Raw genomic sequence first — 24,316 nt, 5'->3', positions numbered from 1 at the left:
AAGCTAGCTTCTTGTTAAGCTGAAGAAACAACAAAATGCACCTATGAAAAAAAAATTTAATCTAACTTTGGGTCAAACCAAAACAATTAGAACTGCACGAGAGGTATCCAGCCATGTTCGATTGAAGTCCAACCAGTGCAACCTCCTGCTGCTGCAAATAACATAAAGTAAAAAACTTTGAATCAGTAACCGTAACCGTAACCCAGGGGATATAAAATACATTACATAGTCCATTTTAGGGATCGTCAACATACTCATTCCGTGACTTTTAGCTACTATTTTATCAGATTCAATCAGGTTCTTAATCATAAAAAATGACTAATAGTCATACATTAATGACTACTTTAAGCTAACCTATACTAAAGGTGGAGGAAAGAAGTTCACATACCAAAAACGAGGGTTCATAGATCAACTCATGAGCTGTCGAAAACGGGTTCGGAAGTTCAGTAACTTTTCCTGCGTTACTGTGAAAATTTTCATCATTTGAGATGGCAACACCATCACCAGGAGGGAAATCATTACGGTATAACAAGTTCAACTGAGAGAGATTGTACAAGGAGGCATCAGTATGGACAGAGCGACTTGATTCCGGAACAAGATTCGGGTCAAATATATTTCTCTCTCTATTGACATGAATCGGAACTGTACTTAAAACATTTGCATTCGCAACATTTTGCTGTGGAAGTTGATATGTAGCAGTGGGTGTGGGTTGGAACTCTTGGTAGGCATTGAGATCTCTGTTACTAGCCGATCGTGCACTTTCTTTCCTGAGATGCATGCGGTATTTCTGCAAGATTTTTCACTTAAAAAGTAAATATATTCCTTAATAGTGCATATAAAATATGTTAATAAATTTCACCTGAAGATGACTGGCAATATTGGCCCTTGAAAGATAAGTAATATTCATAGCTTGCATACGCTCCAAAATTTTGTTAGGAATATCATCTGCAACAACATGATCAGATATTAAAAACAAAGCATTTTTTTTATAGGAAACTCTATAGTGCTAGAATAGTTCATACTGCCAGGTCCAAGTTGATTTACAGCAGTAACAAACAACTCATGGAGCTCTTGTGTCCAAACCACCCTCGGTTTCTTCCCATTCGTCCCGGTCGTTGCTTCATCAGAGGAATCCCCTTCATTAGACGCATATCCGCTCCTCCGTTTTGACATTGCAGGTTTCTTTTATCGGTTTTTGGGGCAGTTCGATTAGCGGCAGCAGCTTCCTTAGACAGTTGTAATAGGCTTAACCTGTCGGTAACATTAATGTTAATGTTTTCAACGCCAGGGTGCTGGGATTCTTGAAACAAACGTTGCTTCTTGCGAACCACATGCTGCCAAATGAGACTAATGGCTTCCATGCGAACTGGTTTCACCAAATAATCACAAGCTCCTTTGATTATATACTTCACAACAACTCTTGGTCTTTCATCCGAAGACATCGCTGTGTAAAACATAACACGATGATGCAAATATACACATATCCGGCTTCAGTTGAAAAAGCGTAGAGTTATTAAAATTAATTGCATGTATTCAGGAACTTACTAACGACCGGCAAGTCCATCTCTGATACAATGATATCAATAAGGTTGAGTCCATCAATGTCAGGCAAATGTGAATCACATATGACAATATCATATCTGATTTTGCATCGTCGAAGCAAAGCAATGGCCTCACTCGCATGCTGACACTTGGTAACTGAAAATCACTACGATCGGGTCATAAAATCGTCGGAACAAGACGAGTTTTTTTTATATAAAATTATGATCTTCACCAAAAGGATTGACACTTATAAACAGAAAAAGGATATAAAAGAAATAAACAATACAGACAATTTTGAGAATCATGATTAATCATTGATTAAACTCATCATGTTTCTGAATTGAAAACCCAAAACATCGAACAACAATCCAAATCAAGCAGTAATGAATTCGCAATTAACAAGATGAGTGATCAACAAAAAAGACATACCTCGGTATAACAACTTTCGAAGCATTGTTTCCAACACTAGGAGAGATGTTTTATCTTGATCAATTATGAGAATATTCAAATCTGCTGGGAAGTCAGCAACGCCATTATCATCAACTATACTCATTGGACAACTTCTTTTCTGAAATACCGATTTTTGAAGTTTCTGTTTACATGGAACAAAATAAATAATATCAAGCAAGAAGCTGACGGCTGAACTTAATTTGTATCCATTTTACATCTCTAGTGCGATCTGTTTTGTTTTTGGAAATCAAAATTTTATTAGTAAGACCGAGTGAGTGAGTGAGAGAGAGTGTGAGTCTAGGGTTTTAGTTTGTTGGTTTGTTAAGGTGAGGAAGAAGAGTATTTTAAATTTCAAGAAACCATCCATTCTCTCCAAGAAATTTCAACAGAAGACAACCGGCTGATCCTACATTAAATGAACCAATTTCCTTTTACTCCCCTAGCGACACGTGTTTTCAAGTCTGCCAAGTTTAAATGTGTATCACGCGCTTGAAAATTCTTTGACATTCTCTATTCCTCTTCCTCCTTTTGCATTTCTTCTTCTTGTCTGTTTTTCTTTTAAATTCTATTCTTGAGCACACCATTTTTCATAATTATTTTGGCCATGTAATTGTGATTTTATGTTACGGATTCTAATTATTACTTTGGATTTTTTTCTGCAGTGAAGCGTGTGCATTTGATCTGTAAGTTAAAACAAAGCATGTTTGATGATATCACTGGTATTTATTACGAAAATAAATATACAAAATATGATTAGAATAAGAATTTCATTTGGTATTTTATTATATGTTGAGTTTTATACTTTGATTCATGATCAATCGCGTCTATATTGATGAATGTTTAAAGTAAGATCTTTTTAATACTATATACGAAGATAATTGTGTAGTATAGAAAATATTTACTGTCTTAAGTGTTATGTTTGGTTTGAAATTAAGTTTGGCAAGTTGAAAATTTCATCTTGGTTGGTGGCTAACTCATTAAAAAATTCTTTGGTAGGTGGCCAACTTATTTTTCATATTTGATCCCTAAAATATTAGGTTATTTATAAGTTTAGTCCTTAAAACTCAACTATAAATAAGCCTAAGTATTTCCATTAGAAATCATCCCAAAAACAAGTTTTCTTCCTCTTGTTTTCTTCATTCTCTCACTTTGGGAATTCTAAAGAATTCAATTTGTTGTAATATTTGTTGATAGTGAAGTTATCATCCGGTGTGGTGTCCGAGGAGAAGACGATATTCTCGTCGAACCTCGTACATTTGGTGTGTTCTCTCCTTTATTGTTTTTTATTCGATTTTTTCATTGTGTTTCAATATTCAATAGTTTGATAGGTTTATCTGCTGTGCAACCTTTGGTGGTTTTGATATTGATATTTTAGGTCAATTTTGAAACTACGTTCATGTGAGAAATAACCCGGTTTCCCCAACTATTGGCATCAGACCTTCGGTTGAGGTTATCCTGGTGGTTCCGTTGCTGAAAAGATACAGTTTGTGATATTGAATATTGTTCGTTAGAATTAAAATGTCAAAATATGGATCAGTTGAGACATCAAGCTCTTCATCTGGACTGGTGAGGAGGGTGATGTTAAATGCAAATTTCTCGGTGGAGTTGTTCGATGTATCTGGTCATTTTGGCATGTGGCAAGGCGAGGTGTTAGACGCTTTATTCCAACAAGGTCTAGACATCGCCATTGAGGAAGAAAAACCCGAATATATGGAGGAGAAAGAATGGGGAATAATCAATCGTTTGACGTGCAACACGATTCGATCTTGTCTTTCCAGGGAGCAGAAGTATGGCTACAAGAACGAGTCTTCTCCAAGTAAGATGTGAAAAAAATTGGAGGAAAAATTCCTAAAGAAAAGCTCTTAAAATCGTCTCCACATGAAGAAAAAATTGTTCATATTTGATTATCAACCAGGCACCAGTATGAATGAACACATCACTGCATTCAATGAGCTAGTGGCAGACTTATTGGGCATGGATGAAACTTTCAAAGATGAAGATTTAGCCTTGATGTTGTTGTCATCTCTTCCAGATGAATTTGAGCACCTTGAGACAACGTTACTTCATGGTAAGGATAATGTTACCCTTAAAGATGTAACTGCTGTTTTGTATAATTATGAGCTCAGGAAGAAAACCAAGAAGGAGAGCAAGTACTAAGCAGCGAAGGCCATGGTGGCAAGAGGTCGCTCGAAAAGTCAAAAGCTAAAGTGGAGAGGGAGATCAAAGTCGAAGTCAAGACTGGGAAAAGATGAATGTGCCTTTTGTCATGAGAAATACTATTGGAAGAAAGATTGTCCGACAGAAGAAAGAAAAGATGCTCCAGATGCATGTGTTGCAGAGCATGATGCAAATGACTCTGACATATCATTGGTTGCTTCATCAACAACATTCCATTCATATGAATATATATTAGATTCGGTTGCACCTATCATATGTCCCCTAATCGGGAGTGGTTCTCCGATTTATTAGAACTAAATACAGAGTTATTTATAAGGGCAATGACAATGCATGTAAAACTGTTGGGATAGGTTCAATTCGATTGAAGAATCAAGATGGATCAACCAGAGTTCTAACGGATGTCTGATACGTGCCCAGTTTGAAGAAAAATCTCATCTCGTTGGGAGCCTTGGAATCCAAAAGCTCAGTAGTCACTATGAGAGATGGAGTTTTAAAAGTCACATATGGTGCACTTGTGATGATGAAGGGCATCAGGAAAAATAATTTGTATTACTACCAAGGTAGTATAATTATTGGAGCAGTTGCAGCAGCTTCCGGAGGTGATGATTTGGACGCAGCCCAATTGTGGCATATGCGGTTGGGACATACTGAAGAGAGTGAAGTTTGGCACCACTATACATAATACAAAAGGTATTGTGGATTATATTCACTCAGATGTATGGGGTCCTTCAAAGTCATCGTCTTTGGGAGAAAACCATTATTTTGTAACTTTTGTAGATGACTTTTCCAGAAGAGTTTGGGTGTATCCGATGAAGTCTAAAGATGAAGTGCTTCGAATTTTCATGAAATGAAAAAAATATGATTGTGACATCCTCAATATTGGGTTAGTGATTAAAGTGTAAGATTTTTTTAAAATTCAATGACCAAATTAAATAAATTGAAAAGTGAAGGAATTAAGTGAAAGATGTTGGTGTAGGATTAATTAGCAAATGAAGGAAGAGTAAAAGGGTCATTGAACAAGTGGATGAATAAAATATTAATTGGGTTATCTTATAACCCACGTGGGGCATATGTGGGAAACAAATATTTCCAGATTTCTCTCATTTCTTCTTCCTTCTTTCTTCATCTTTTTCTTCTCCCAAACGTGAAGCACCCAAGCCCAAGGTGAGTTTGATTTCTTTTGGTTAATCTTTAAAATTGAAGTATGGTTTTGGTTAAGGAAGACTTAGAAAGCATGATGGAAGGAAAAAAGACTTAGAAACTCAAAGAGTTTTGAGTTATGGAGGATTAAAGATAAGAAGTGTCTAAGTGAAAATCTGAATATGAATGTGTAAATAAATTTGAGGATTGAATTTGACTTGTCATCTATGAAAATAAGAAGTTATAAGTGTTATAAATAAGTTTGGATTACATTTAAATTTTGGTATTATTCTTAGTTTTAAGAATTTGAATGAGATATGGAAGATAATAAAGTGTTGGAATGATAGAAATTAGTTAAAGTTATTATAGATGAGTTTAGTAGTATAATAAGGATTTATACATGAAATTTTGGGTGAATAATTGATTGGACAAGTGCATCGATACACTATGAATGAGTACCGATGCACTAAGACAATTTTGAAGGTACATCGATGCATTAAGGGGTGTATCGATGTATGGAAATTTTGAAGCTATTTTGGGTACCGATGCACCCATAGTGCCTCGGTACACTCCTAAAGGAAAAGTGAATTTTTGGTTCATTAAATTATCCTAAGTTATTAATACCAAGTTATAAGGTTTAGGATTTTGAAAATCATCTCGAAATTTATGTTATGTAGATATCGAGCCTAAACGAGTTATAGAACAATTGAAGAATTAGGATTGAATCAATGCAAGCAAGGCCAAGGTGAGTGCATATTATAAGTATAGTACAATGGAATAAGACTTGTGATAAGTCTAATTCCTATGTTGATTTTTATAGTACAATAGTTATGAACATGCATACATGATAATTATTATGATACATGCATAAGGTATATATGTTCATATGATTTGATAAATGAAGTATGTGAATAGATTCAAATGCACATGTGATATGATAAGTGATATGAGCTATGTGATCACAAGAGAAATAACATGAGTACATGAACATATGAAACATAAGAATAATGCCCATGGTATATGATATGAGAGCTATAGGTATAGTTGGCGTGCCAAGAGTAGAGGGTTTCATAGGTCCTTCGGGACAACTCATAGGTCCTTCGGGACATATTCACAAGTCCTTTGGGACAAAATTTCATATGCCACTCAATGGGACTTATACTAGCTGTGGTGACAGCAATAGTGCACAACCTCAATATACTCGAATACCTTGAGTTCTCAGTAATGTACATGGGCTTATAAAATGTTATCAAATGTAATTGCATTATTATTGTTATATGTTACCATTTTATTATCGTTTACATTGAATTACATGTGACATGATTGAATGGATATATTACATGTTCGTATTCATAAGGAATGCATAATTATTATATTTATATGCCTCACTAAATCTATGACTTAGCGTGTAAGTGATTTACACGTAGGTACAGAAAAACATGAAGATCGATCTTAAGAGCAACAAGGCAGCATATCATCATTTGAAGATTAGATCAGAAGAACCTTACAAAGTATGTCTGTTTATGTGATATATGTGTTGGCATGTAAATAGAGTCGTTTAGCATATATGCTCTGATCGACTTTTGTAATGTTTTAAACGTATAAATGCAAATGGTAAGTGTATAGTAATGAACGGTTAAATTTTTACGAGTTTTATGTACGTTTTACGAAAGTTACTGTAACAGTACTGTAGCAGTGCATCGATGCACTGTAACAGTGCATCGATTTACAATTTATATTCGAAATTTTTTAATTGTTCATGGTATTGTTCATACCGTATAAAACTGTTCATAAATATGTTTTTGCCTCAAATTTTTATAACATACATAATTCAATAATATATTATCATATTTTCTTAATATAAGTTCAAATATTCTGTTATTTTGTAAGAACATTGTTTTAAAAAGTCAATGTGACATATTGGACTCGTATTCGGGTTGGATACGGGTTGGGGTATTACAATGATCGAGAACCAGACTGGTAGATAGATCAAACGTCTTAGGATGAACAATGGAGGGGAATATAAAAGTGACCCATTCTTTGACGTTTGCCAAGAGTATGTTATTGTTCGACACTTCAGTGTTAGAAATACACCACAACAGAATGGGGTGGCAGAGCATATGAATCGAACACTATTGGAGAAAGTTCGATGTATGTTGTCTAATGCTGAGTTAGGTAATGTATTTTGGGCTGAGGCTGTGACATATGCTGGCCATCTCATCAATCGTTTGTCATCATCAGGGATATGAGGAAAAACACCATTTGAGGTATGGTCTGGAAAACCTGCTACTGATTATGATTCCTTACATTTATTTGGATCCACTGCTTATTATCATGTAAAAGAATCTAAGCTTGATCCGAGAGCAAAGAAGGCTCTCTTTATGGGAATCACCCATAGAGAAAAGGGATTATGCCTTTGGTGTTTAGACACCAAGAAGATAATTTGTAGCAGAGATGTTACCTTTGATGAATCTGCCCTAGTAAAGAAGGTAACAAATGAAGATGTCCAGACAAGTAGTACTCCGCAGTAGGTGGAGCATACTCCAAAACAGGTGGAGTTTCAGCAGACGATGATCCTAGAAGTTGATGCAGCTGATTCTTCTACTCCAATAGAAGAATCTGAAGATGAAGAGGTTCAAACCCAAAAACCATTGGAGACACCAGAACCACTTGCAGTTACAAGGCCAATGAGAGAAATTCGTAGACCTGCTCGATTTGTTGATATGGTGGCCTATGCTCTTCCAGTTATTGGTGATGATATCCCTATCACTTACCAAGAAGCAATACAGAGCTTGGAAAGTGATAAGTGAAAAATGGGATGAATAAATGCAATCTCTCCAAAAGAACAACATTTGGAAACTGACACAATTACCGAAAGGTAAAAGAGCAATTGGATGCAAGTGAGTATTTGCAAAGAAAGATGAATCTCATAGCAAGAAAGATGTTCGCTACAAGGCACGGTTGGTAGCTAAAGGCTATGCTCAAAAGGAGCGAATCGACTACAATGAAGTATTTTCCCCTGTTGTGAAGAATTCCTCCATTAGAATATTGTTGGCCTTGGTAGCACAGTTGAATTTGGAGCTAGCTCAACTAGATGTAAAAATAGATTTCTTGCACGGTGATTTAGAAGAGAAGATCTATATGACTCAGCCAGAAGAATACAAAGATGGTGGTTGTGAGAAATTGGTTTGTAAGCTGAAAAAATCGCTATATGGATTGAAGCAATCTCCGAGGCAGTGGTACAAGCGATTTGATAGCTTTATGAGGAGACAAAAATACACTAGAAGAAAATATGATCATTATGTGTATTTGCAAAAGCTCAAAGATGGATCTTTCATTTATCTTCTCTTGTACGTTAACGATATGTTGATCGCTTCGAATAGTCAAAAGGAGATAGACAAATTAAAGGCTCAGTTGAATCAAGAGTTTGATATGAAAGATCTAGGTGAGGCCAAAAAGATTCTTGGTATGGAGATAAGCAAAGATAGACAGAGAGAGAAGCTTTGTTTAACACAGAAGCAGTATCTGAGAAAGGTATTACAATGTTTTGGCATGAATGAAAATACCAAATATGTAAGTATCCCACTGACTTCTCATTTGAAACTTAGTTCTCAATTATCTCCTAAAACTAACGAAGAACGAGAGTATATGGAAAAAGTTCCATATGCTAATGCAGTTGGGAGCTTGATGTATGCAATGGTGTGTACACGTCCTGCCATTTCACAAGCAGTTGGAGTTGTGAGCATGTACATGCATGATCCTAGAGAAGGACATTGACAAGCTGTGAAATGGATTTTACGGTATCTCCAACAAACCGTGGATGTTAGTTTAGTTTTTGAACAAGATGAAGCACTTGGTCAGTGTGTGGTTGGATATGTTGATTCCGACTATGCTGGTGATTTGGATAAGCGTCGATCAACTACTAGGTATTTGTTTACTCTTGCTAAAGCCCCAGTAAGTTGGAAGTCTACTTTATAATCTACGGTGGCTTTGTCTACTACAGAGACAGAATACATGACAATTTCAGAAGCTGTGAAGGAAGCAATTTGGCTTAACGGGTTGATGGAAGACTTAAGAGTTGTTCAAAGTCACATTAGTCTATTGTGACAGTCAGAGCGCTATTCACTTAGCGAAAAATCAAGTCTACCATTCAAGGACTAATCATATCGACGTGAGGTATCACTTTGTGCGGGAGATCTTTGAAGAAGGAAAGATTTTGCTTCAGAAAATTGCGACAGCAGAAAATCCTGCAGATATGATGACCAAGGTAGTAACAGTAATCAAGTTCAATCATTGTTTGAACTTGATTAACATCCTGAAAGTATGAACACCTTCGGGTGTGTAGCACTTGTGAGCGCAATTAGAGGCACAACATCAAATTTGGGGAGTTGAAGAAGTTGAGTAGGCTTGATAATTTCAAGCCAAGGTGGAGATTTGTTATGTTTGGTTTGAAATTAAGTTTGACAAGTTGGAAATTTTATCTTAGTTGGTGGCCGACTTATTGGAAAATTCATCTTGGTTGGTGGCCAACTCATTGGAAAATTCTTTGGTAGGTGGCCAACTTATTTTTCATATTTGGTCCCTAAAATATTAGGTTATTTATAAGTTTAGTCCCTAAAACTCAACTCTAAATAGGCCTAAGTATTCCCATTAGAAATCATCCCAAAAACAAGTTCTCTCTTCCTCTTGTTTTCTTCATTCTCTCACTTTGGGAATTCTAAAGAATTCCATTTGTTGTAATATTTGTTGATAGTGAAGTTATCATCCGGTGTGGTGCCCGAGGAATAGACGATATTCTCGTCGAACCTCGTAAATTTGGTGTGTTCTTTCCTTCATTGTTTTTTATTCGGTTTTTTTCATTGTGTTTCAATATTCAATAGTTTGACAGATTTATCCGCTGTGCAACCTTTGGTGGTTTTGATCTTGACATTTTAGGTCAATTTTGAAACTACGTTCGTGTGGGAAATAAAAATATGATTAGAATAAGAATTTCACTTGGTATTTTATTATATGTTGAGTTTTATACTTTGATTCATGATCAAACGTGTCTATATTGATGAATTTTTAAAGTAAGATCTTTTTAATACTATATACGAAGATAATTGTGTAGTATAGAAAATATTTACTGTCTTAAGTCATATAAGGAGTGTATCTATTTTGTCTTTGTATATAAGTTATTAGTCAACGTAATTAGTTTGGATTAATATAAAGATGGTGTCGGATTAACATGAATAAGAGAAGGTAAATATCATATCGAGTCTTTTAATTTTTCCTAGATATATAAGGATCTAATGACAAATAAATACGTTGCTAGATTTTTATCAAAAAAATAATTTTAACTTTTCTAATAATTAAGGATCATAATTAATTGTTAGATCACACTCATATTGCTTTTCTTGTTGATTAGGTCCTTAATTGTTATGGTGCATCAGTAGGCTCCCCTATCCAACTGCCCTTTCCATTTGACAATTTATACAATCATCATGAATTAGTCAAAAGCCAAGCCATGGGAAAACAGCAGCATCCTATAAAAATACAACCCTACAATTAGTTCAGTCCAAACACGTAAAAATAAAATTCATACTATAAAGTTGAAAGAATTGACAAAGAAAAATACCAAATCTGAACATAGTTAGGAAGAAGTGATTTTGTTTTATTCTTCTTTTGATGCCATTATACACATGTTATCCCGTAAAGAAGATTAATCGATTTGAAATTTCAACTCACCAAAATTCGACGAGTAGACCATGTCATAAATCATGATGTGAAGGATAATTTTGGGCATAAAAATATAAAATTTGGAATAAATTGATTTAGATTTAACGTTTTAGGTTAATTAAGATATTCGGTTATATTATTACGGGTAGTTTAGGGTTTTAATTGATTTTAAGAAAAGATATTTCTGAGCTCGTGTTACTTTAAATCAATTGAGATGAACACTAACTGAATAATGATTCATGTTTGAGTGATTTAAGACTAAGATCATCTGAGTTAGATAATCTAATTCAAATTTATTAATTTTAGAATCAAATAGACAAACCGAAGCAAACTATTTAATTAGAAATTTATTTTAATATAAAAATAAATAATATTGAGAAACATTCTATATTTGTCCTCAATTCAGATAAAAATTATACATTGTTTGTATTATTTTAATGTTTAACATATAAGTTCATATAATTTTTTATACTTTAATAACTCACTTTAAATAGGTTTTGACGCATTTTATATCCATAACATGTTCGTATTATTATTTTTTTGTGGTCACGTCTCAATCGTTTTAAAGCGACATTTTAGTATGACACGAGTTCAAGATTTCATTATTAGTACTCGGTAGATAACAAAGTATTTTCCTTGATTATGTGTTGGGTTCATCAGTCATATTGGCAACATTGATGATAATATGGTAATTTTGAAACTAATAAATAGGAGGAGGATCAGTAGAATAAGAATCATGTTCATGCCAACTACAAATTAAAATATCAGAGTTCAAGACCGACGAGATAACCCATGTACTGCCTTCCATTTTTTCATTAGTTTGAGAATTTCCCACAAAAATTGATTTGCTACAAACTAGAACAATCTCAACCTCATTACAAATGTCAAAAGGAACTAGACAATCCAAATTCTAGCACCTATTTAATGAAATTTTTCAATGCCAAAACAGTGCAATACCAAACTATTTACAGCGCAGTTTATGATTTTCATCAGGATCATATGTGGGAATGTTAGCATCTCAGTTTTTATTAGGATCTTACTCGGGACCATCATTTATACATGATGAATCATGTGAAACTAGTATGCTAAGCCGCTATCAGTACGGTACCCTAAAATGATCATAAGAATAACTCTTTGAGGATCAAAAGTACTATCATGATGAAGCATAAAATAACAAGCACTGTCGCACACTTCACCATCCCTCCCTTCTGTGATCGCTCAGCCTGCAATTCCAGTGTACACAAGACGACCATCTTATATATAAGTCTCAAGTTTTGTCCAAACCACCATAACTTAAGTACAGCTTAGCAACTAATGCACACACACCACATGCAATGAATTCAGAAGTAACCATATACTAGATGAGGGCAGATGGTCTTTGGTATCCAAAGATTTTGAAGGGGAAAATGGGTCAGGATATGGCCATAAAATAAGGGAATGAGTTTGCCTGTGTGTATATGCACGCATGGATGACTGAGTGAGGCAAAAATATATACAACCTTCTGGAGCTGTTTGAAGCCCTCCTCAACTGATGTAGCCACATTTTGGATATTGTAATCTATTCGGTCAACAATAGTGCCCTGATTGGTGATATTAGATACAAAAATCAGCTTGTATCAATCAACCACAACGGATAACATAACATAACACAACACAAAGCTGCATCATACCTGGTCTATCACAAGGGCTGAGAGGTCTTTCATGATTTGAGCAAGCTCATTTACAGACTGGACAACCTGCATAAATACCATATTCATTAGATAGAAATTAACATTGAAACGATAAACCACATGTATTCAGGTACCTGCGTGATCTCTCTCTCCCTCTCTTCAGTTGTGAACTCGCTCTGCTTCAGCTTGCTCATTTGGTGCTTATTAAATCCCTGCGGTAATCACCCATCATGTCATTCATACTAAAGTACTAGACCATAAAGCGGGTTGAAATGAACTGTAAATGATTCAGGCCTTGTATCAATCACATACCAAAACATTTCCAAAACAAGTGAACTTTGTTCAAAGCAAATTCCAACAACAAACTATCCACAATTAAACACTTCAATTGAGTTTAACATCTTTCTGATCCAATTTTTTATTAAAAGTATCACTCACTTTGTAGTAGAAATTGAAATCTCTTGGGCCTTAACACCAAGTACATCCTAATCATTAAAACCAATCCACCTATTGAAACAGTAGAAATATGGAGTACAAGTGCAATATTGGCTTACCATGCCACTGAATTCATCGTCATCCTCTCGATATCTGTTATCATTCAAGTTCATCTCCAAGTCAACACCATCCTGTCAGTGCACCATAAAACAAATTACAAAGTTAACCAGGGTATAAATCAATCATGCACCGTAGTAGGAAATCATAGAGATTTGAAACAGACCTCTTTCTGCTGTCGTAACCGTTTCAAATAAGTCGATTGTTTACGTCGCAGGTCCACGGATAGTGTCTGAAGGTCTGTTGCTAGTGAACGCTTCCCAAAGATGAATTTAACAAATAAATAAAGTAAACCACTGTATAAACAATCAGAAATTAATTTATACCACGTTCTATTGATCTAGAATTGAAGGTAGAAAAAATCAACATTGTTTAAGAACGAAATTCTTGATAAGTACCTGGACATTTTTTCTAAGACTGGAATCCTCGGAAGATCCGTTCCTCGAAAGCCTTTGCAATCGCTTTTCAGATTTCCTTAATAGATCTGTAATTTCTCTGGTTAAAACCTCAATGGCGCGTTGATCTTCATTTCCGTCTCCAAATGAAGGCATTAAAGCCTTTGAATGAGCTTTGGCTAACTCCGTCATCTTGACCTTAGCTCGTTGAATATTTGCCGCTATTTCTTCCGAATCATCAACCCACGATGGCGGCAAACCTACCGTAAATGCACCACTACTGCAGCGAAAATAAATAAATAGATAAGAATGATAATTGATTAAAATCATTCTATCAAAAGAGAGAGAGAGAGAGGAAAACAGTTACCTCGAAGGACCAGGGTCTTCTTCAGTACTGAGAGGAGCGTACGAAGAACGACTATTGCGAAGGAAAGAAGTGTTACCATTTCAATAACCGAACCGCCGGAACTAGATGCCGAGGAAGAGAGAGGAGCTCGAACGTTCTTCACTGCATCCCTAGTTTTCTTGTACTGGAGGGTCTGGTTTCTCGTCGCCATTAGGAGAAGAAAGCCAACGGGTACCGATCTCGCCGGGAATCGAAAAAAGAAATGGCCCGTGAAGGAGGATGAATTACAAGGGAAATTTGGATCTTTTATGAGGGCTTTTTGGGATAAGAGAGAGAGAGAGAGGGAATGGTTGAAGATGGTAAAAGCTTTGAATTGAATTTTCTTAACAGATCTCTCTCTCACTATTTTCCAGTCCAGAAACAACAACCGTCAAGATGGATCTGCGTTCCCGTAGATCTGGTTTGGGCTTTGCTTTGGTCATTTGGGCCTTACTTTGAATTTAATAAAAGGTATAACGTCAAAATTAACCCCAATATTTACCGAAATAGTTATTTTGGCCTCTATTTTTTTCTTAGCATTTTGGCCCGTATGTTTCATTCTAGTGAAAAAAGGTTCCTCTGTAGATGGAAACCGTTAATTAACAAACGATTAACACTAAGAAAATGGAATTTATTTTACCTTAAAATGAAATGTTGAGGGCTAAAAAATACTTTAGAAATAAAGAACAAGGGCCAAAGTCACTATTCGATCAAACATTATGGATCTTTTTTCCCTAAAACAAAATGTTGGGTGTAAAAATACTCCAAAAAAAGAAAATAAGCAAAAAATAATTATATTGATAAACATTGGGGTTAATTTTGACATTATATCTTAATAAAAAATAACAACTCACGTCACTATCTTATTAGACGATTAAATTTATTAAATTATTCTTAAATTAAAATAAAATCAAGTTGATAAAATTTATATTAAATTTTGAATTATTTTGAACTAAAAGTAATGGATATAATGTATAAATTTTGAGACTATAATTATTATTATCCTAGGTCGATGACCAATTTAGAGAAAATTTAATGTTAATGATGACCAATATGATAATAATTATGTGACTGAATAGATTGCTTATCCTTTATTTTAATTTTTTAGTAATTTAATTTTTAATTTTTGTATATGTTATTTTAAATTTAAAAATATCTTTATTTTTTTAAATATAAGTCTTTGAATTAAAAAAAAAAATCAATTTGATATTTTTTAGCTCATTTTTCATGGCATTTACCATATAACCACCCATGTGGACTACCATGTCAATATTATAGACTATCATATCAGCACCTTAAAGTGTTACATCTTTACCGTAACAGTTAAGGACAAAAATTATTAGTAAAAGGGTGAAATTGATTTTCTTCTAAGTTTGAGGTCACATTAAGTGGAAAAATAATTTAAAACCACATTTTTTTAATACTACAATGGCCTCGAGTATATTTTTACCAATGATTAATACATACAAATCCAAGTAGGTAATGTGATAAAAAAATTCTTCAAGGGTCAAAATGATAACGGTGTATAGTTCAGTGGTCAAATATTAATTTAACCCTAAAAACGCAAAAATTTCCCTTCTTTCCCCGAATCCCCTGTTCTCCCTTTTAAGTCGCTCTTTGTTCATAAACCAGAAAGGCAGAAGAAGAAGAAGAAGAAGAAGAAGAAGAAATACAAAGGAGAATCTAAGAAGCAGCCGTGTTAGATTCTTTTGCTTTCTTAAAGCAAACCCAGCTGCAGTTTACGGCGTTATCTAAGTTTCAATGGAGGATGATACTTGGAGCTTTGCGTTCTCAGTTTCACCTAGGAGCTATCAATCCACTCTTAAATCCCAAAGTGGTTAGTAGTTCATTTATCTGTTTGTTTTTTATTATTTTTTTATTTTGTTGCTTTTGATTTTTAGTTAATGTTTTCTGGATTTTATGCGGTTACTGAATTGGGGAGTTATTGATTTTGGAAGCAGATCTTTTTATTGATTTTGAAGAGATCGAAGAAGACGATGAATTGATGACGGAATACCCCTGCCCGTATTGTTCGGAGGATTTTGATTTACTTGGCTTGTGCTGCCATATTGACGAAGAACATCATCTTGAAGCCGGCTATGGGGTATATGCACTTCCCTTTCTGGATTTATTGTTAGGCATAAATTTTTCTTTTGCTTTGAAAAGATTGTTAAAAACTCAGAATTGATATTTAGGTAATGTTTTTATTCTTCCTGGATATGCTTTTAGTTTGGTAAAAATTGTGGGTGGATAATGGCTAGAAAAAACTGAATCGGAATCTTTTAGCGGCTGTGCATAAGTTGGCCAGCAAAGGATGTCCTTGGAAGTTGAAACTCATTCAACTCTTTGAAATTTATCATTCTGATCCATGTTTTAATGCTATGCCCTTGCCACTTGGGGGAAGATAAATGGTGTTTGACAGTGTTTGGTAATTTATCTGGAAACTTAGATTGATGAATAGGTGTTATAAGAACTAAAATCCTCGATTTCCTTTCCCCCTTCTCATTCAGCATTATCACCTAATGTTACTCATTTTATGTACATTTTCTAGCAATGTTGTTTGGCTGAAGTTGTTATTGTTTACCCATAGAAGCTTTAGAAGTGATCACTGGCTTCATGCTTTCATCCATCATTTTTCAATTTTTTGTCTTATAATTTCTTCCGACTGTTAGTGAATAGATGATTGCTAAAGCTACTGAGCAATATTTGTTCTCACCTTCGTGTTTTTAGTGTCAACCTATCTTTTTATTATTAATCCGTAATGCTCCATTTTTTAAATTGATATTGATTCAAAATATTATAGAGCCCTTATTAGTTTTTGTACTTTAGTTCATTGTGTGCAGTTAAGTTAGCATATCATATTCTCTCTCTCCCTATCTCTTTTGTATGTGTGTTGGCTTGTTGGTAGGAATTAAAGCCTCGTACATTGTCAGTGTAAATTATAGTTTATGGAACTTTTCCTTGATATGCTTCATTAACATAATATGAAGTCTTCTGTTTGGGAAGAATAAATTCGATGCTGACCTTACCAAAAGGAACTCTTCTTATTGAATCTCACAATGATCAGGGTACTTCAAGACAGCTTAGTTTAATTGCTGTTTAGGCATAAATGACGCTTAAGATCAGTAAATCAGTTCGCTTATAATTGTAGGTATGTCCCGTTTGTGCTCAGAGAGTTGGGATGAACATGATTGATCACATAACAATGCAGCATGGGAATATTTTCAAAATATCCTTTTATTTCTTTTTGGTTGAAAGATTTTACTTGTTTTGTTCATATTCCCTTTTACTTTCAACTACCTGTTCTAGATCCTGTCATTGTGCTTGAATCAATTCTCGTGACATCCTCTTTCTTTCACTAAAGCTATCTGAATCAGTCTGTTTTATATATTAACTTTCTTTGTGTGACCATGAGGATGCTTTGAGTGTTTTTTTTTTCTTTTTTGAATTTTAGGCCATATGCCTTGAAATTCATGATCTGTGTCCCTTGACCAATGATTACAGTAACTACAAATTAAATTTTCATAAAGGCGACTCTTATTCAACTCTTTCTTCCTTGAGGAAGGAGTTGCATGATGCGCATTATCAATCTCTTCTTTCCAGGTCATGGTCTTCACTTTCTTCCTCCACCACAGGACCCGATCCATTGCTTTCATTTCTTCATAGTGCACCTCCTGCTGATTCATCCGGAAGTGTACAGCCTGCCTCTCCTACTGAAGTGACCTTGGAGGAAAAAGGCTCAAATGAGAAAATGTTAGAAAAGTAAGTTATTTTATGTGTGTTTAAGATGTTTTCTTTAGTGCTTGAGCTAAGCAATACCCTTTGGATACTGTGCTGTAACAGCATGATTGTGTCAAACTTTTTCAAGTGTCAGTGGTATTATTACTTAAGTTTTCCCCCTTAACTGAATGCAAATCCATGATAGTGTTTATGTTGTACAGAGATGTTCACCCGTCACCATTGTCAGATAAGGAGCACTCAGAGAAGGCAAACAAGTGTGAGTTTGTACAAGGGCTATTGTTATCGACTATTTTTTATGGTGGCTTATGAGCTAGGCAGAACATAATCGACGGTCCACAACCTCAAATTTTAACAAACTGACCGTCATCCACGTTCTTGCATTGAACATTCTGATAGTTCAATGTAGAAGCTAGGGATAAATCAAGAATGTAATGTAATTTATTTAATAGGTTGATGTTTCTCAATTAAGACCTCAACAGAGTTCAAACTCCTGTATTTCATGTTTAAAGCATAAGTTAATAAAAGCCATTATTAGCTTTGTTTAAACCTTACATTTGTTAGTTAATCTGAATGTAAAGCTTCATAGGTATTAATAAAATTTGAACACTTGCTTCAGTAATGGCATGTGCCTTGATAATAACCCTGCTATGGTCTGTTTAGGGTTCTTCATATTTATGGTTCAAAGGCCTTCCCCTGACTGATTTGATGAAATATAAATGTTTGCTCATTTTAATTAGAGTTGCTCAGGTTCGAATCAGGCTTAGACCGGGCAAGGTATGTACAATATCTCATATAACTAGGAAGAACGATATGCTCAAGTATTCTTGTAAATACAGAACTGAAGAAAGCTTCATAAGCCCTGATAATTCATGTGTATTTTCTGGAAACAGAAGGTATACATGTATATGTGTAGATACAGTCCAGGCATTTGAATTTTAATCGATATTCCTAAATGTTTATCAAATAAATCATGTAGATGCAGAGAAACAAGGTTGTTTGGTTAATAATTTACTAGTGTACCAAGAACAAACATAGCTTGAACTTGAACCTGAGACGCGGTAAACAATTGAGTGACCATCAGGATTCTGATGAGCTGATCGTAATTTTGTGGCCTAGCTGAATATATTGTAAAATAGCTACCTCGTATTCAATGAATGCAGTCTAGAATCAAAAGCTGAAAAACAAGGTGCTTCTTTGAAGAGTTTTAAGTAAGCTATATCATTTGTCACTAAGTATCATTCCGACAGAGCCTTTACGATTCCCCAACTACCACTCAAAAGACCAGTTACAGAGAACTAAGGTATCTTGGTTATCTCCACTGTGAGTTATGTGATGCAAAGAACTGGAAATCAGGATGATGCACTTGTAAACATTGCAGCCAATTGTCAGCAGCTTGTAACAGAGAGCTTGCTTGCTGCCATTCTTGGGCACCATTGGCAGTCAGAATTGAACCTTTCAGCTTATAGGAAGCAAGGCCAAAAACTGATAGAGGGATATTTGTAGATGCTTCAACACCACAGACTTTCCTACTGCTAGAAGCAGGTTTCTGCAGCTGATTTTTACCTGCACCAGCAGTAAAATAATGAACAAAATTAACTCAAAACAACACAAACCAACCGGCAACATGCCCTATGATCATAAATGAGAAAGAAAGAGGTATACTTTGAGAATGTGTTGACAAAGAATGGAAGGTCAAGAAAGATGCATCCAGATTTTGTAGGGTTTGACCCATAGGTATTCTGTATATTGGGTACCTATAGACCAAAAATAATGACCAAACATATATAAAGCTTAAAAGAGCAGTGAATTGGTCAATCTTTAGAAGTATTAGATGTCCTACCAAGCCACTGAAATCCAACTTGCTGGTAATAGATCAGAGCTCCTGTACATCCTGATCCCTGGAAATTGAGATGCAAGACTTGAAATCTGGTGGGTAAGAAAAAGGCGCCACAAGCATTTGGGTCAGAACACACAGACATTTGAAGAGAAAGAACAACATTTTAAATCACCACATGTGAACTTGCCTTGTCATACAAAGGTTTTCGATGATGTGGTTGCTCTTGTTCAAAGTATTCAAAAACCAGCAGCTGAGCTGACTTGTCAACCTGAACATCATCACTAGAGGAACTAATATGTGATCTATTCGTACTCTTTGAGTTGTGCTGTGACCAAGCTCCATCAACACCACCTTTTACTCTCCTATCTGTTTCAGAGTCACTACTTCCAGCATCACTGTCCTTACTAGTCCTGATAGTTTGAATACATTGGCAGATTTTTGCAGATTAACACTAAGGCAACTCAAAAGCTCCAAAGGTTTTACATACATATCGCCTAATATCAGGCATACAGCTCTTTGTTGCATGCTGCTCCACGAGTTCCCAGAATAAGATTTAATAAACAGCGTCGTCATACAAGGGTGAGAGTAGAGTAAGGCAGTGGTATTTGTGAGGATCAGATGTAGCATCAGAAATAAATGATTTCACAATTAAGTAACCATTATTTTTCAGGTGCAGTTTAGTATGTGTAAAGTATAATATCAAGATTCAGTAGATATCAGGTATGGGAAGCATTTTCCATGTTCAATGACAATGCAACCAGAGAACAATTAACATTAAGAATCTGTTCGAAAAGAATAATTTGTAACAGTGGATGCATTATGTAGGAAACCCAACCAATCATTCCCAAACAAGTTGGGTTCTTTAAAGAGAGTGCATCCAAGGTTTCTTGCTGCCAGATAATATGGAAAAAGTTTGATGTTTATCAACCATGAATGTAACTTATTAGTTATTATCACTGCAATATCGAGAGGAAGCATAAGAACCAATAAAAATCTAGAATATTCTCCGCTTCCATGTATCTAACATTTTAACTAAAAGAGCAATATGACATAATTAAAAAACATCAATTCCAACTACCATATTGAAAGGGAAAAATTAGGGAGGATATGGCAGTAAGAACCTCACCTTGGCCTATGTGGATCAACATACAATTGTATGCCTGACAAGTAAGGAACATAGTATTGCTTAACAGAATCACTCCCGTTCAACGTTAGCGGGACTCCAACACCGTATGCACTCCACTCACTAAAATATTCCCAAAGATCACTGAGACAATAATATGAGTGCAAATCTGTTTCACGAGTTTCCCATCCCCTAAATTTTGCCTATCAAATCAATAAACAAAAGAAGCACAAATGAAAGCCATGAAGTAAAAAATTAAGCACAGATTGGTACATAAATACATAATGTAATCTATTTCAAACTCTCCCCTTAAATAAACCTTGAACCAATTAAAGCATTCAACTATTAATGGAACCATAATATATAGAAGAAATAAATCTATTCTTCTATTTCCATTGACGAGGCTGCACCGCTGTTACCTTACAAACCAGATAAACCTAATCTTCTTATCACTTTAGGGCCACAAGAATGCAAGTCGTGGACTAATTGTTAAACCGCCGCACCATTAATTAGCATAATTAAAGAAGCTAATTCTCTACACGTAGGAATTTGTAACAAACTGACCATTCCATTTCTAATTAATAATTCATAATCATTTGTATTACTTTTATCCCAAAAAAAATCATTTGCCTGTCTTTCCTAAAGCAAGCTCATCTTTACTCGGCCAAAAAAATAACAATACAGTATATCAATTAGCTCTCCAAGGCTTCGCCTTGTACTTTTCCTTGTAGCCATCAAAAAGTTGTAAACAGAAGTCAAAAAACAATCCACAGAAATTATGTTTAGTTTCAAAGAAAGTATATAAATGAATATATATCCTTTTCACAATACCTCAGAGAAGCAATGAGCCGGAACAAAAGGAGTGACCGCCTCCATGAGCCTATCCAAATTAGACAATATAGAAACCTTCGGCGACAACAATGTAGGCTCGTCAGAATCCATCCGAATCTCAGTCATTGAATCGTCCGAGTTGACTCGGTTCTCCTTGTTCAACGGTCTCCAAATCTCATTTTGCGACGGTCTGAATGTCTGCTGCTGCCTCTGCAACTGCTGTTGATGCCGCCTAACCGCCGGCAGGTTGTAGAACCGCTCCCTCGTCTGAGTTCGGAGTACCGAGTTTGACATCTTACCGCTGTGAAAGTACTGGTCGTTTGGGCGGAGTAGTGAAATTGAAAGGATATGGAAGGAAAAAAGGAGAGTGAAAAAGGCACCCACGAGCGTTTGTTCTATCTGTGCTTGTTTTTTCTGGAGAACGCTGGACTTGTTAGACTGAGCGCAAACTGAAAAATAGATAGCTCTGTCGTCATGAATTCTGATTTCGCTACTCCGCGTTGCATTTCAATGATTGTTATAACAGAAACTAAAAGTGATCTAAATGACGGTCTTGACCCTCTGTTTCCTAAACATTTTACTCGTTTCGAAAATTAATTACTATCCACTTGATTTTATCAGCTTTAAATATTTATGGGGTAGTTGAACCTTTGATTAGTTTCATGATCACAAACCACATAAATAAGTCGCGTGATTAATTTATAAAAAATATCTACATGATTGTTCATTGAAATTAAATTTCAGAAAAAAAATCATAATTTATTTTAAAATTATAATTTTTTAAAAATCATAAAACTCTTTGATATATAAATGTAAAATACTCAATTGAATGCATATTAAAAAATATTAGATTCAAGTTACAAATGTGAAATATTTGTTGAATTCATATACCAAATTGAACAAAAAGGACACTGTATTGTATTAATTAGGGAAAATGCAAAATTCAAGTACCAAATTATATATATATATATATATATCCCATTAGAACAAAATGTCAAAACCCAAATATTTAAAGATACAATAAACCCTTATTAAAAAACTATGTTCATATAAAAAAAGTAAATAAGTAAAATAAAACTGTAATTTATAAATAAAGTTCTTGTGTGATTAGAATTAATGGTAATTTGCTGTAATACATGTCATGAATGCAAATCAATACACAATAATAGAGTGTCAGAATTATCCAAAAGCATTATTCTTGTCCAAATTTGACATGTTCAAATAATAATCATTCTTATTTAGAAAATTTTTTTTTTAATTTTAAGAAATTAAGCATTATTTTAATCCAATGTTCATACAATTTAAGGAGAAGTTATCAAAATATGTTTGATAATAAAATTCTTTTTTTTTCCATGTGATAAACACAAATATTGATAAGAACTACTATTAATTTTCGTCTTTGTTATAATTAAGATAACTAAGAACTATGTCATGTTCTTGTTCAATAATAGATATCGATTCACTCCATCTCCAGAAAGTGAGAATCTTCTCTTGACAAAAAGAAAAAATAGATATTGATTCACATATCGTCTTGTAATACTTGATTGTTTAAGTTAAGCTAGTTAGTTTTGCACCAATTCTGATATATCACTTGATACATGTCGTATTGATAATAACATTAAAGAAAGAGTTTGAAATGAAAAACCTTGAAAAGAACAATTTATATAGAATTACATATTGAGTACCTAAATAATAGAATCATTGTCCATCAACTAAGGATAATTTACATGTATAAAACACATTCGTTAAATAATTTAATAATTTTTAGATCACATAATGTAAATAAAGATTATTTTCTATCCTCCAAAAAATGATGAGATTTTCTTGATTCTAAATTACCGTACTTAGGTGTTATTGATGCATTAACATATCTTATTAGTTATATACGAATTGACATATCATTTGTTGTCAATTTATTAGCAAGATTTATGTATTATCTAATCGTAAGCTATTGAAATAGGGTTAAACATATTTTATGTTATCTTCAAGGTACGTGTTTAAAATAGATTTAGTTTGTTTTACATATATAGAGTACTTATATGATCCTCACAATGTACGATCATAAATCGATTATATTTTCACATAGGATGAAACAATATTTTCTTGATGTTCAATGAAACAAACAATTACTATCACTTCTTCTAATCATTTGAGATTTCGGTAATCCATGAGATTAGTGACAGATTTAGAAATATTTTCGAGGATGTACACACATATATTAATAATATATTTTTTTGGTATAGGGTGAGATCAAATAAAACACTAAGATAGGTATAATCAATAGAATAAGTAAATAACAAAAAATAAATAAATTTTAAAGTGAACACAATAAAAAATTCATATTCCAACGTAAACATGTACCCATCCTAAACCTAATATATATATGTCAACACGAGTTTAGTTTTCAACATTAAATTATGTATTATCTTCTTATATAAATAAGAGAATATTACTTGTGATTGTGTGATGAAAAATGCAATAAAATTCTATTCCCATATCTCTCTTATCTGTTGTACTTGTGTTCTTTGCATTATTAACTTCTAAAACCAGATTTTATGTTAAATATTTAAAAAAATATAAATAATATAATTGAAAATTATTACTTGACAAATCATCATTTTACTTGTAATAGTTGATTAAATATATGTTTACAAGTGTATATATATTGACTGAAAATGAAGAGCATAAACACTACTCTAGCGCAGTGGCCGTATGAGTTTGGTTATTCTCATGGATCAGTTGGTTTACTTTGAT

At 34.2% G+C, this 24,316-nt stretch overlaps 3 protein-coding genes and 1 pseudogene across 5 annotated transcripts; 1 reads left to right on the top strand and 3 right to left on the bottom strand.

The window, feature by feature from the left end:
• Nucleotides 1-61: 61 nt before the first annotated feature.
• Nucleotides 62-2,095, bottom strand: LOC120143736 (two-component response regulator ARR14-like). The gene is made up of 6 exons (XM_039157974.1): nt 1,972-2,095; nt 1,546-1,698; nt 1,058-1,444; nt 860-945; nt 389-787; nt 62-151 (listed from the first exon to the last, which is right to left on the bottom strand). Exons 1-6 carry the CDS (start codon nt 2,093-2,095, stop codon nt 62-64), a joined length of 1,239 nt encoding a protein of 412 aa, XP_039013905.1.
• A 9,760-nt stretch (nt 2,096-11,855) lies between these two features.
• On the bottom strand, nt 11,856-14,473 carry LOC120143754 (annotated as a pseudogene).
• A 1,173-nt stretch (nt 14,474-15,646) lies between these two features.
• On the top strand, nt 15,647-18,387 carry LOC120143755 (protein DEHYDRATION-INDUCED 19 homolog 3-like). Of its 2 annotated transcripts, none has more exons than XM_039157989.1 (5): nt 15,647-15,867; nt 15,992-16,134; nt 17,182-17,259; nt 17,533-17,806; nt 17,922-18,043. In XM_039157989.1, the coding sequence occupies exons 1-4, from the start codon at nt 15,792-15,794 to the stop codon at nt 17,794-17,796; spliced, it is 561 nt and encodes a 186-aa protein (XP_039013920.1). In that variant the 5' UTR covers nt 15,647-15,791; the 3' UTR covers nt 17,797-17,806; nt 17,922-18,043. The 2 variants fall into 2 exon arrangements, with proteins under 2 accessions (XP_039013920.1, XP_039013919.1); XM_039157988.1 differs by having other exon boundaries at nt 15,650-15,867; nt 17,533-17,792; nt 17,972-18,387.
• Nucleotides 18,388-18,894: 507 nt separating this feature from the next.
• Nucleotides 18,895-22,040, bottom strand: LOC120143740. Of its 2 annotated transcripts, none has more exons than XM_039157977.1 (6): nt 21,563-22,040; nt 20,735-20,934; nt 19,796-20,018; nt 19,612-19,697; nt 19,434-19,525; nt 18,895-19,343 (listed from the first exon to the last, which is right to left on the bottom strand). In XM_039157977.1, the coding sequence occupies exons 1-6, from the start codon at nt 21,854-21,856 to the stop codon at nt 19,081-19,083; spliced, it is 1,158 nt and encodes a 385-aa protein (XP_039013908.1). In that variant the 5' UTR covers nt 21,857-22,040; the 3' UTR covers nt 18,895-19,080. The 2 variants fall into 2 exon arrangements, with proteins under 2 accessions (XP_039013908.1, XP_039013909.1); XM_039157978.1 differs by having other exon boundaries at nt 18,895-19,334.
• Nucleotides 22,041-24,316: the final 2,276 nt, after the last annotated feature.

The sequence above is a fragment of the Hibiscus syriacus genome, unplaced genomic scaffold (genome assembly GCF_006381635.1).
Source record: "Hibiscus syriacus cultivar Baekdansim isolate YM2019G1 unplaced genomic scaffold, ASM638163v2 tig00110863_pilon, whole genome shotgun sequence".
In the NCBI taxonomy this organism is placed as follows: domain Eukaryota; kingdom Viridiplantae; phylum Streptophyta; class Magnoliopsida; order Malvales; family Malvaceae; genus Hibiscus; species Hibiscus syriacus.
Note: the sequence above shows the minus strand (reverse complement) of the source record. Positions and strands in the feature narration are given on the sequence as shown.